The 14,817-nt window shown below is 41.8% G+C and overlaps 1 protein-coding gene across 1 annotated transcript in view; it reads right to left on the reverse strand.

The window, feature by feature from the left end:
- Window positions 1–14,817, reverse strand: part of grk5 (G protein-coupled receptor kinase 5) — a 233,602-nt gene that overhangs the window by 42,943 nt on the left and 175,842 nt on the right. Inside the window, exon 6 of the mRNA XM_033033840.1 lies at window positions 1,379–1,471. Within this exon, the coding sequence (XP_032889731.1) occupies window positions 1,379–1,471 (93 nt within the window). The remainder of the gene's footprint in view (window positions 1–1,378; window positions 1,472–14,817) is intronic.

Here is a 14,817-nt window from a genome sequence, read left to right on the forward strand (position 1 = left end):
AGAATAAATTGGATAGGCATATGGATGAGAAGGGAATGGAGGGTTATGGTATGAGTGCAGGCAGGTGGGACTAAGGGAAAAAAATTGTTCGGCGCGGACTTGTAGGGCCGAGATGGCCTGTTTCCGTGCTGTAATTGTTATATGGTTATATGGTTATATGGTTATTTAGGGCATAAAACTCAATCTAGCGAAGGATAAGAGATATGGAGCAAAGTCAATAATATTGCAGGCATCTGTTCGGGTGATGAAAATGTGATACCGATTTCATTTCCCAACAATTTGAGATATGAAATAAAATTTGTTCTCATGGAATTTATGTGGAAATAAAGCAAATAAATAAAGATTTTTTTTCAACTAGTTTTCAACTAGCACATGCATGTGATGCGGCTTCACGCTACGGAAAGTTGTGATATGGACTGTTTTCTAGAAACACAACGCCCATAATGCAGGGATCCCCTGTACTTGCAAAACTGTGTACTAACAATGGAACACCTTCGCATAAATCTAATACATCAAAGGATCAAATGAGTAGCCGTGGTACACACATTTCAATAGTTAATGAAGGTCTAACTCCGTAAGCTTTTAAGCACCTAGTTTAACAGCAGCTTGGGTGTGTATATCTCTGAAGATCTGCCTGAGGCCCAGCGCATTGATGCAATAAAGCCCATTGATGCCTCTACTTCCTGAGCAGATTCAGGTGATTTAGTTTGTTACTTCTTCAGATGTACGGTGGGAGGGTATATTGACTGGGTTGTATCACAGCTTGGTTCGGCAACTCGAACGCCCAGGAAGGAAAGAGATCACAGAGGGTGGTAGACACTGCCTAGTCTATCACAGATACTGACCTCCCCACCATCAAAGGGATATATAGGAGGCACTGCCTCAAAAAGGCAGCCAACATCAATAACTCACACCGGCCTGGCCATACCTTTATTTCACTCCTACCACTAAGAAGAAGATATAGGGGTCTGAAAGATGTGAGCATCAGGTTCAAGAATAGCTTCTTCGCAACAACCATCAGGCTCTTGAACACTACACAACACTAACCTCAACTATAAACTTCAATGGAATGTCGATGGTTGCGCTAAGGACTTTGGGTTTCTTTTTGCTCCAGTATTGTGGTTGTTTATCTATTAAATTTTTATTTATTATATATTATCTAGGTGTATTGTCTTTATAGGTCTGTTATGCTGCTACAAGTAAGAAGTTCTTTGTTTCATTGTTGGTACAAATGGCAATTAAATACAATTGACTCTTGAATTGTGGCATCAGTCTTGAGGTTTTGATGGGTCCAGATGCTTCTGAGTGTTCCATAGCTTCCAGTTCTTTAAAAAAAATGCAATTGAAAGAAACATGGCTGCTCTTGTGTTAGCCTTACCTTTCCAGCCACTTCCACTGGAGAAAACGATCAAAGTACATACTTTCCTGATATTCATTAAATGGCCGTCCGCTGAGATAATCATGGACTGACCTGTTATGGAACAAAAACATTATTACAAAGGGAGAAAGGATATACTAGGAGTTAAGAGCAACACCGATCTTCCCATATGCCTTTCTTTTCTTCCTTTCTTCATCCCACCCCCACATCAGTCTGAAGAAGGGTCTCGATCCGAAACGTCACCTATTCCTTTTCTCCATGGATGCTGCCTCACCCGCTGAGTTTCTCCAGCATTTTTGTCTACCTTCGATTTCTCCAGCATCTGCAGTTCTTTCTTAAACATTCCCATATTCCTTGCAACATCACCTTCAATATTCCTTCCAACAATCCCTCTAGGTATTGCAGCAATCTCCTGCAGATTCCTTTTGACTGATCTGTGGAACTATTCTCTGAATAGTGCAGGTAGCAGAGAAAATGGTCATTCAGCCTATTATGCCCATGCTGGCTTTTTGAAAGGGCTATCTAATGAAGCCCAGAATCCCACGACTTCCCAAATGGCCATGTGATTTTATTTTCCTTCTAGTATCTATCCACCTCGCTGTTGATAATCAGCCCTGAAGCTGCTTCATTACTTGGTAAGCAGCAGCATCCAGGCCCCACGGTGCAATGTAGATGAGTAATATTTTCTCTTTTTAACCCCAGGTTCTTTTATTAATCATCTTAAGTGGTTTAGTTTAGAGATACAGCATGGAACAGGTCCTCTGGCCCACCGAGTCCACACCGACTGCATCGATCATCCAATCACACCAGGTCCATGTTATCCCATTTCCACATCCACTTCCAATATATGGGAGGGGGAATGTTGTAGAGGACAATTAATCTATGTCTTTGGGATGTGGGAGGAACCGGAGCCCCTGGCACACGGTCTCATGGAGAATGTGCAAACTCCACACGGACAGCACCAGAGGTCAGGATGGAACCCGTGTCTCTGGCACTGCTCCGCTAGTGGCGCTGTGCCGCTCTATGTGTCCACTAGTGGCGCTGTGCCGCTCTATGTGTCCACTAGTGGCGCTGTGCCGCTCTATGTGTCCACTAGTGGCGCTGTGCCGCTCTATGTGTCCTCTGTGTAGCAAGCTTTCTGCTCCCAGAAACATTTTCTCATTATTTACTCATTATTTTTAAACATCTCTAACAAATTCCTCTTAACGTTCTCTGCTGATGAAGAAAACAACTACATCTGCTCCAAATTCTACCACATAACTTCAGTTCTCATCCCTAGAGCTGTTCCACCACATTTCCTCTCTACCCTTTCTGAGGGCGGGATAATTGTTCTTAATTTTCGCTGCTTAATTAAATACAGTACTCACGCTAAGGCTGAACCAATGTTTTATGTTTTAGTACATTTCCCTTCTTTGGTACTCCGTTTCCCCATAACTAAAGCTAACAAACCCCTGTAACTTTTAACAGTGTTTCCGACTGGTACTGCCACAATTGTAGTTTTGTTTCTTGTCACAGACACAGTGAAAAGCTTTTGTTGCGTGCAAACCAGTCAGCAGAAAGACTACACATGATTATGATTGAGCCATCCACAGTGAACAGATACACAAGAAAGGGAATAACGTTTAGTGCAAGATTAAGTCCAGTAGTGTCCGATAAAAGACAGTCCGAGGGCTTCTAATGAGATAGATAGTAGTTCAGGACCGCTCCCTAGTTGTTGATAGGATGGTTCAGTTGCCTGATAGCAGCTGGGAAGAGCATAAAGTAAGAAATGGTGCTGTTGAAATGTTTTACTTCATGTATGTCTGTCCTATTGTACACAATCACAACTATTCTGGACTGCCACTACTACACAGTCAAAGACTACATTTAGGAAAATCCGACCATGTAGCTGTGCTTATATTCCCAGCAGAAGCAGAAGCAGGAAGATCCCTTGCAGAACGTCATGCAGTGCTGGTCTGAGGAAACAGACGAGATCCTTCGCAACTGCTTGGAGTAGGTGGATTGGCCCATGTTCACAGACTCTGTGGCCAACCTAAATGAGTATGCCACTGCCATCACAGACTTAGTATAGATGCTTCGAAGCGCGTGCCAAAAAGCAACTGGCCCAGTTGGAGTTCCCAGCTACATCTTCAGGACATGCACAGACCAGCTGGCACCTGCACTCACGGACATCTTTAATCTCTCCGTAGTCCGATTTGAGGTTCCGACCTGCTTTAAGATGACCACTATCAGCCGATGGCAAAGAAAAGCAATGTAGTGTGACTTAATGGCTAGCGCCCAGTGGCTCTGACACCCACAATCATGAAATGCTTCGAGAGGCGCTCATTAACTCCAGCCCCCACCCTGAATGCCACAACAAGCACCATCTATCTCCCTGGCCCTACACATTGCTGAAAAATCTGAATCTGAGCTGGAATGGGTACAGAGAAAATATACTAGGATGTTGCCAGGACTCGAGGGTCTGAGTTATAGGGAGAGGTTGAGTAGGCTGGGACTCCATTCCTTGGAACGCAGGGGAATGAGGGGTGATCTTATAGAGGTGTATAAAATCATGGGAGGATTAGATCGGGTAGATGCACAGAGTCTCTTGCCCAGGGTAGGGGAATCATTGACCCGACGACATAGGTTAAAGGTGAAGGGGAAAAGATTTAATAGGAATCTGAGGGGTAACTTTTTCACACAAAGGGTGGTAGGTGTATGGAACAAGCTGCCAGAGGAGGTGGTTGAGGCAGGGACTATCGCAATATTGCGACAGATGGCACAATGGGCTAAGTGTTCGGCTGGCAACCGGAAGGTAGCTGGTTCGAATCCCGCTTGGAGTGCATACTGTCGTTGTGTCCTAGGGCAAGACACTTCACCCACCTTTGCCTGTGTGTGTCCTTGGGCAAGACACTTCACCCACCTTTGCCTGTGTGTGTGAATGTAACTATGTGAAGCACTTTGGGGTCAATGCAAGTTGACTAAAAATGTGCTATATAAATAAAAGAAAAAAAGAAAAAAATATTTAAGAAACAGACAGGTACGTGGATTGGACAGGATTGGAGGGATATGGGTCAAAACCGGGCAGGTAGGACTAGTATAGATGGGACATGTTGGCCGGTGTTGGCAAGTTGGGCCGAAGGGCCTGTTTCCACACTATATCACTCTATGACTCTATGAGAAGGCAGCACCCGAGGTCAGCATCAAACCCGGGTCTCTGGTGCCGTAAGGCAGCAACTCTACTGCCCAACTGTGCCGATGTAAAATCTTTAGCATTTTTGTACTTAATGAGTAAATATTCACCTTTCTAATTTTACACATTATGATGTTTCCTTAACCACTTGCTGACTCAACCTTATGAGAACTGCAGATAACAGCTGCACATCCTGCCATCATAAGTTAAGCACCCTCTTATCTTCTTTGCATCTAATAGCCCTGTCCCATACTAATCCTACCTGCCCGGTTTTGACCCATATCCCTCCAATCCTGTCCAATCCACGTACCTGTCTGTTTCTTAAATATTGCGATGGTCCCTGCCTCAACTACCTCCTCTGGCAGCTTGTTACCTACACCCACCACCCCTTGTGTGGAAAAAGTTACCCCTTAAAAAGTTACCTCTTAAAAATACTTCACACAAAAACATTGAAATCATACTTGTACAATGCACTAAAACATAATTTTAATACATCAAATTTCAAAAAGTCCCTAACGTGGGAGGGGGACACCCCTGTCCCACACCCTCCCCCCCACTCGGTTTCTCTATTCCCTCGCCGGGTAACCCCAAGGCCAGTGATCAGTGATTGCTCAGCCTCCCCACTTTCAAAAATGCACTGCCAGATGTGAGCGAGGAACTTAAGCCAGTTGTCCATGATGTCTGGAACTCAATGCTCAGCACTTCGTGTTACGGAGTTGGCTAATGTTATTGATTTGTAATTAGCCTGATTTGGAATTAGTTGACAAAACCTTAATTTATAAATCCGGAATGTCCAGGGGGATGAGATAAGCGTAATATTAAAAGGACATGCAAGGCATCAGGCAGTCTGACACAACATAACCCATTATTTCCTTCAGTTAAATATTGGGAAGGTAGCATTATTGTCATTTGCCACTCAACTATTATGCTTGTTTACCTCACTGACTATTTCTAACCCCCCCCCCCCCCCGCAAATTCCTTTGACAGGTTGAATAGAAATGTCCCCAATCTCATTGTTTTATTAATTGAACAAGTATATGAACATCCTCAAGGAGTGCAATCAGATGGAAACTGATTCAGATGCGATGTTTAAAAGCTTGTTCAAAGAAGGGGCATATTTTAAAAGAGTAACAGAAATACTCGCAGGGGAATGTGTGAGGAGGTTATTATTTGTCTTTAGTTTTAGCTTGAACATGGACATCTGAAGATTCAAAGTTTAATATAGTAATTGTGCTGATACTGACTCCAACCAACCACGTAATGAACATCATCCATTCCGGAGGTTTTATTTTTCTGATGCCATTTAAACTTCACTTGGATTTCAATCACTTCAATGTAAAAGTAATTGGGAATGGGGAGCATTGGAACAAAAATTGCCTTCAGTACATATTAACTGTAATATAACAATGTATGCATGTTGGTAGGTGCAATCAAAATAAAGATCTTTTATCATTGTTGTGTTATGAATACCACAGAAAATATTATGTACTCTCAAGATCACATTTAATAGAATAATATTGCTTAAATATATAGTTATTGGACATTGCATTTCAGAAAAGTCCCAGCTGAGAGGAAGACAGCAAAATACTGAAAATATTGGGGGTGAAAATGACTTCAGGACAGTTTGTTAGGAAAATGAAGGAAATGGTAACAGAATACTTATACAGCTGAGTGAGTATAATTTTATGGATGAGAAATTGTGTTCAACCAATTGATGACTTCTTTGACAAAGTAACTAGCATGTTAGATAACAAGAAAGCCAATGGATGTAGCAAATTTTGGTATACAAAATTTGGTCTGTGAAGTGCCCCATAAAAGATTACTGCATTAGATAAGCACCTGTGGACTTGAACGTAATAGGTTAAGTCCAGGGGGTCAGATATGGGGCTTTATGTGTGGGCCAGATATATTATCAGTGCAGAGGGGCTAGGAGCAAGGCCAAGTGTGCATACAGAGTCAAGGTCTGGAATAGTACTAGGTGTGCAGTCAAAGCTGGGACAATGGGAGTGTTCAGCACTGGGAACCTAAGCAGGTAAGCAGCTATGATCAGGGTAGAATAGGGGGCCAGGTGTAAGGCTGGACAGGATCAGGAATGAGAGAAGGTATGTAACTGGAGTCAGGGTCAGGAGTCTTACCAGGTGTGCAGTGAGACCCAGCTTGGTTAACATGGGCCAAGTGTTTGATTATAATCTGATTTCCATACATGAATATACTAAGATCATTCATGTGCTGCACCTGTTGATCAGAGCCTGGCTCTACTGTGGAATATAATTAGTAATGTAATTTAGCCTAACCTTATTCATAGCTAATCCAATTTAAAGCATAAATATTTCATTCAAGTGTAAGTTAAAAGACTCACTACAGTATGCACCAGATTGCATAATTTCAAGCTGAAAAATGCAAAAGCTCCACACCAATGGGAGGGGGGAAACTACACCCTCCACCCCCTCCCCCCCCACTGTCGCTACGCTCCCTCGGGCTTGGTCTCTCGCAATTTCTCATTCCCAACTATCACTTCAACTCCCAACTGCCAATGTTGGCAGCCCTGAATTAGCTGCCAGCATTAAGCCTCAATATATAAGTAGTGTTCATATGATGATCTGCAAGCAATGTCCTTATTCAAATATATGCCATATATGTGTGAATGCTTTGTACAGTCATTACAACAATTAACCAGAACTTCAAAGCACAGAGAGAGAAGCATTTACAAATTTTCAAACCCTGGCATGTTTCTTGCCCGCTGTATTCCAATTAACTTAACTCACAATATCATAGATGCAGAATACAACAAACTGATTTCACAGCCTGAATTTGAGACATGCTTTAATCAATGATTGTTCGCCCCACAAAGAAAGCTGGTTGACTTGCAAATTCTTTTGACGTTGTTTACTTTCCCAATAGCATTTTCCAGCAGAGCTGGGTCTAATTATATCAAACAGACGATCAACATTTCATGTAACTTGCAGAGAAGAGATGGCAGTAGATAAAATGGGGCTGATTTTACAATCAAGGGCAATCTGACAATACTTGCTGCTGCCTCTGTATACAACACAGCTCAGCACTCTGTGCTCCTTTAACTAGGAACTTATGGAAAAGGCTGAGAGAATACTTTGTGTTGAGGCTTTTCATTACATTAGTGTAAAAGCAACATTGTGGTGTGTGGCAAAAATAACACCACCCACAAAATGATAACAACGTTTGACAGCCAGTGAAGCTATGTGCCCTGACTTAGCAAGCACTGTCCAAAATCTTAAAGGCATTCATAAACCTACAGTCACAGAGATATTGCATGGAAACAGGCATTTAAGCACCTATTTTTGCAGTAACTCTACCTAAACTCATAGAGTAATTCAGCATGGAAACAGGCCCTTTGGCCCAACTCTTTTGGCCCAACTTGCCCACACTGACCAACATGTCCCATCTACACTAGTCTCAACTCATTGAGGATTGAAGGCATGATGGTTAATTAGTGCATCAGCGCATTTACTTTTGCAGGTATTTGGGAAGATTTGCCGTGTCCACGAAGATGTTGATGTCCTTCTACAGATGTGCTCTGGAAGGTCTGCCATGGCAACTGCACTGCTCATGACCACCTAAATCCACAGGGAACAGTGAATACAGTCCAGTTCTACCACAGGCTCGTCACTTCTCCCCATCCAGTTCATCTTCACAATGCATTGCAGCAGAACGGATGGAAGTATTGTCAAGAATACTCGCCACCCTGGCCATTCCCATACTCTGGCCATTCCAGGAAGAAAACACAGGAGCTTGAAAGTCTGCATGTCCACACCCAAGAACAGCTCTTCCTCACTACCATCAGACTCCTGAACCGCTCATCTCATTTACACTGCCTTCCTGCAGGTGCTGCCACATACTCATACTTTTAACTCTACCTCATTCAGTTATTGCAATATTTATTTTAATATTTTCTGCACGACTTAGGATTGCACCATAATCTTGCACCATTCTGCTGTTTTACACTCATTGTTTATCATTACTGTACATGTACTGTTTCCTCTAGAGCTTCATGAGATCATAGAATTTCATTGCATCTTGGTGTATATGAAATTAAACTAATCTGAATCAGAAGACCTGAATCATCAACTTCAGAGACACAATTGGACAGAAACATAACTGGACTGCAAAATAATGCCACTAAAGCATGCCAGAAGCTGGGGATGGTCGACCTCTTAGTCCCCCAAACCCTCTCTATCACTGACATGATGCAAGTCAAATTGCGGTTGAATGCTCTCCACTTTCTTGCATTGACCTGGCTTCAATCACACTCAAGAAACTAGAGCAAATCAGCCTCCACGTTCACTGAATTGAATATCCACTCTTTCATTATCACTACGAAAGCTGCACTTGGTAAAATCTGCAGGGTGAATTACAACAGCTAAAACTTCACAACCTATGACTGCAACTTTCACATCCAGGAGGTCAAAGGCAGTGGGGGTTTGAGGACAAAACAAACACCTTGGTCCATTGAGAATGACACTAGTTTTTTCCTAAAAAGTGGTGAAGCCCAACACGGGTACTGATCTCTCCACCATCGAAGGGATCTACAAGAGTCTCTGCCTCAAAAAGGCAGCCAGCATCATCAGAGACTCCCATCACTCTGGCCACGTTCTCTTTTCACTCCTGCCATCGGGAAGAAGGTACAGGAGCCTGAAAACTGTGACGGCCATGTTCAGAAACAGCATCTTCCCTACAACGATCAGGCTATTAAACACTACGCCTCCAAATATGCTCCTGAGCTCCGAACTACATCGACGTGGGAGCATTATTTAGGGTTACATTAGTTTGGTTTACGTACACTAGCACAATCCCACGCACTAAGGACAATTTACAAATGTTTTAACTGTAGCCAATTACCTACAAACCTGCACATCTTTAGGCTGTGGGAGAAAAACGGAGCATCCGGAGGAAACGCGGTCACAGAGAGAACGTACAAACTCCATAGTCAGGATCAAACCTGGGTCACTGGCGCTGTAAGGCAGCAACTCTACCGCTTTGCCACTGTGCCGCCCACTTAACTCTTAACTATCAAGTCAAAGACCTGGAGATCTGAACCCATCAGGTTCATAGGGATACATTCAGCAGGTAGATAGCAGTGGCTTGATTAGGCAACTCACCAGCACGTTTACATGTGGAATTAGAAATGGGCAATAAACACAGGCCTTGCCAGCAATGTCCACATTCTAAGCATGAATAAAATACTAATTCAATGCCATCCACCGAGGAGCTCCTTACCCTGGTGCTCATTTATCAATAACATTCAGGTGCAATAGGGAAAACCATTACAGCTGCCTGGTTCTTCTGAATCTAAAGAAGGGTTAAGGATTGTGGGAGTTTGAAGAAAACGCAAGGTTTGCTGTGAATTTCAATTTAAATTGGGAAGAGTTTCAAACTGCAGAAACTACATTCAAATGCATGTGAATTCTGTGCAAATACGTTGCATGTAAATTTGATTAAGGAAAATATGCAATTAACCAGAACATTTCTAAGAAATTATGTGCTGTGGTATATTTAGAAACCACATTGCTGACATCCAAGAGCAGCAGCTAAACGTCTATTACTTTTGACCATTTTAAATCTGCAAATCCTAGACACTAAATAAAAGGTCTAAATGTTCTCAGCTGAAAGGGGATATAGATTGCTTGTGACGTGTTTAAAATGGTGCATCAATGGACATTTTACATTGCTTCTCAACAGATCCTGCTCCTATGCCAGGATACTAATCTGTGAGACAGCAATGTTGGGCAATGATTAAGCCTCTCCTGCCAGCCCTTGCCCCCTGCTGGATATTGGCTGGGTTTCTTGCTCCTTATTTTCAGTGTACAGCCTTCATTTTATTTTACATTCAAATTCTAGCCTGATAGTCCAAGCCTGCTGTTAAAATGGCACACCCTGGCCAATTTGGCTGAGGCTGCAATGTAAACATGAATTAGATTCACTGAATAAACATTAAAATGGTGCACATCTTTGCTCCAACAGTTGGCCTTTGCTTCTCCGTGGAGCTCAAGCTAAGTTACGAATTAGCAATGTTTAGCAAGAATCACACGCAAATGGCTTGCTGGTTCATAAACTCTCTCCACATGGTGCTGCATTTTCAATCCCCTCTCCGCACCTCCAGCTTTGAGTGCTTCAAAGAATTAACTCTGGCCTATCACCGCGATAAAAACGGAATCTTTCCACTGACGTAAAACAGGTTTTGGGGCTGTTTATTCCACAATTTTAAAATATACCTTGCGCAGGGCAAAACGCAGGAACTACCAGTTCCCGGTCTTGCTGCATCACACAGGAATTGAAAACTATGCACTTGCCTGCTGAGTCACTTGATGTGAGATTTCAGCATCAGTTGCGCGTCATAATGGCATCAATCACCATGCAACACCTTTCAAAGAGACGTCGAGGAGATGAGTCGAGGTAATCCTGGGGATGGCCAAGGTTGGTCATTTCCAGGACAACTGGGCCCATGCTGCAGAGTGCTGTACTAAACCCCTCAACAGTAAATCACACAATCACATCTCAAAAACATAATCCTTCAGCACTGCCCCTCACCGCACTATAGAACCTCATCAATAAATTTGATCCATTCTCTGATTCACCTATGGTCTCAATCTACAGGGTTCTGATGCACAGTATCACTGGTACACTGCGATACACTGATGCACAGTGGCGCAGGTGTAGAGTTGCTGCCTTATAGCGCCAGAGACCCCGGTTCGATCCAGACCTTGGATGCTGTCTGCGTTGTGTTTGTGCGGTCTCCCTGCGACCGCGTGGGATTTCTCCTGGTGCTCTGTTTTCCTCCCACACTTCAAAGATGAACAGGATTTTCGACTAATTGGCTTCTGTAAATTGTAAATTGTCCCTAGTGTGTAGAATAGTGCCAGTGTACGGGGTAATCACTGGCCCGCACAGACTCAGTGGGTCGAAGGCCTGTTTCCATGAGGAATCTCTAAAGTCTAAACCCCTGTTCTCTATCTACTCTCTGTCCCATCAAAGATCTTATATCACATAGCCCCAGTCAGATCGCAACAATGCAAGCTTGCTGCTCCTTACATTGCAGCATGTCCTCTTGTGATGTATTTCACCTCAGAAAAATAAATACATTTGAAGAGGGATAAAATATGCAAGCAAAGATCGTTCATTTCCTGAAGAATTGCTGCTTTCTAAGAGGCATGAAAGGAATTTGTGGTAAGTGGAAATGTAACATGAAATTCCACTTTTATAAGAGCAGACCAAAAGAAAACATTAAAAAAAAATCTATTTCCATTTTTTTGCCACCTTAAAGCTGGTATTTAATGGCCAGAGCACAGCGCGGGGTACTGATTTTGGATGATCAACCATGATCAACCATGATCAGATTGAATGGTGGTGCCGGCTCGAAGGGCCGAATGGCCTACTCCTATTTTTTATGTTTCTATCTATGTTTCTATTTAACTCCAGCTTGTATTCTGACAGATGAAACAAGCTCACAGGCCCAGTGGGTTACCCTTGCCCTTATTTCTTAAGTTCTTTTGCGAGGTAATAAACTGTGACTGATATTCTGACTGGAAAGCTTGCATGGCACTATTTTAGTATAACGCACACAACTTCACCCAGGCCATAAATCTGACGAAAATCCAGTCACCCAGTGCTTTTTTCGTGATGGTGTGTACAGGCATAACAGTACATCTAAAACATTAAACGGCATTATTTCATTTTCTAGCCACAGATCACATATGTTGACTGAAGGTGTGTACCAGCACCTTTTTGTTTACAAAGCACTGCTGTAACCTAGAATGTGACAACTCCAGGAAATTGTAGGAATTAACCAACTATTTGCATGCAGTCTTACAGGTGTGACCAATCTATCACACCAAATGTAAATATCCCTGGCCACGACACCTTGATATTAATCCTTTAAAACACGGTACCTTTAAAAAAGTGTTACATTGAACTCCTTGTACAGTCATTTCAGTAAAGCTGGTGTGACAGCTGAGGTCATGTTGCTGTTTGCGATTATTGATTAGTGATCTTCACTGGGACATCACTGTGCACAGATGACCATGAAGTCAAGGGTTGGACATGGCAAAGATATTCCAACTGGAGTAGCCTGCAACCATTCACATGAAGGTCACTTGTTGAAGTACTAGGGAACTGTGTCTGCCTATCCCTTTATTATACCTGTGATCTTTGGACCTTGATCACTCCATCAGTGGAAATAACCTTCCACCATCCATTCTGTTCAAACAATCCTCCATTTTACACACCGTACTTCTATCAAATCTCTCCTCAAGCTTCTCTTCTCCAAAAAAAAAACTGTCCCAGCTTCTCTAATCTATCATCGTCACTATGGTCCCTCATCCCAGGAAATATTCTCAGAAATCTTTTCTGGACCCTCACTAATGCCTCTCTAGAATTCAACACAATCAACCAGTTGAAGAATGTTTAACAGGTTCATCACAACTTTCTTTTTCTTCTATTCTATGCTTCTAGTGATAACGCCCAGAACTATATATGACATTAACAAATCTTGCAACCTGCTTCTGAGGCCTTACTTTTTAAAACTCTTTCTTAGCAGCAGTTAAATGATGTTAACAAATAATTAGGATTAGAAGTAATTAAAAGACATCTGTTGCAAGTGGGATTTCCTGATATAATTCAAAAGAACATATATTCAAATAGAAAACACTTAATGACCTTGGTTACTAACCAACGTGTTTACAAATTAGACGTACTGTCTGATTCTGTTTTCCATAAATGTATGCGCAATGGAAAAAAATGGAATCACTAAGCATTGCACAATAAACAGAACAGCACATTCTAACAGAGAGTTCTGAACATAGATATAGTTTAGTTAATCATTGGTAAGCAGTTTGTAACCCAGCTCTGAATTAATTGTTCTCAAACTATACATGTTTAACTATTAACAATTAATTTTCAAAGGAAAACAAAATGTGCAAAGGTTCGAGCATTGGGGTTTCTGAAGTCCTCAGGATCACTTTATGTTCATACTTTAACGCTTCTCGGTATTGCCAACTTTTACCACAGACTTCTAGCCTTTATGTGCAGATATCACTGCAATTATGCACGGCGCAATTTGGTGCCAAGTGCATCAACTTAGTGCCAAAATACACTTCATAAAAATAAACTAGACAATAGGAATTCTTGTTGGGCTGCTGATTGCACAATAATCTTCCTGTCATTGCTTTTGGATCAAAAGAACAAGCAATAAATTGCTATTAATCTGAATGATGATCTGAAATATATTGGGGTGTTATTTTTGAGATGCACTTTTTCCGTTCATTATGTTTAAACTGCTTATTTCCTCTTCTACAATTTGTCCCCATTATTACATCAATTCATGAGATCAGCCCTTGCTCTTCATTGTTCTGATCCTGGCTATATGTTCTTCCTCTCTCTCAGCTCTATCGCTGGGATGGAATCTGCTACTATTTAAGCTCTCTCCTTTAGCATTCTACTATCTAACTTGCTCGTGAATATAGTTTTAGTGAAAGGCTGCAGACTGAAATGTTCTCTGTTTGTGTTTCCAAAGATGCTGTGTGACCTGTTGAAGTTTTCAAGGATTCTATGTTTTTGTTCCAGATTTCCAGCATTTGCAGTTTAAAAAAATGTCTTGGCTCCTTGAATGTGTCTCCAAACTCTCTTCTAAGCCTGGTATAATGTTTACCATGTTTACAGTTATTCCATTTTACTCCTGAGACTTACCATGTTTCAACTGGGTAATGTGTTTGAATGCATTTTGATATTTAATACACATTTCAATGGTTTTAAGTGAAATGATTTCTTTAACAATGCAGATTAAATAGTTTTTTTCTGCACATCTGTTGGTACTAAAGGAAAAGGAAGTTGTATTTGCTTATAATTATTAAAAGGTAAACCCAAATATATGAAACTTCAATGAGAGGAGCTTACTTTTCATTTTGTGTACTTTAACCTGGATTCTTTGTCAGTTTTGCATAGGTGAGCCAAATGTATTATTCAAAATCAATGAACTAGAGATGTCTAAGAAGAAACTGCAGATGCTGGTTTGACGACGGGTCTCGACCTGAAACATCACCCATTCCTTCTCTCCAGAGATGCTGCCTGGCCCGCTGAGTTACTCCAGCTTTTCGTGTCTTAGAGATGTCTGAAAGGAGAACTTCAGGGAATGCCCCACAGGAACGAAGGACAGGTTTTCTGATAATAATATGGTAATCAAATCGCAAGTATAATTTTATCAGCAGTTCCAATTTATGACCAAGCCATTGAAGTTTTT

Source organism: Amblyraja radiata, chromosome 15 (assembly GCF_010909765.2).
Source record: "Amblyraja radiata isolate CabotCenter1 chromosome 15, sAmbRad1.1.pri, whole genome shotgun sequence".
In the NCBI taxonomy this organism is placed as follows: Eukaryota; Metazoa; Chordata; class Chondrichthyes; order Rajiformes; family Rajidae; genus Amblyraja; species Amblyraja radiata.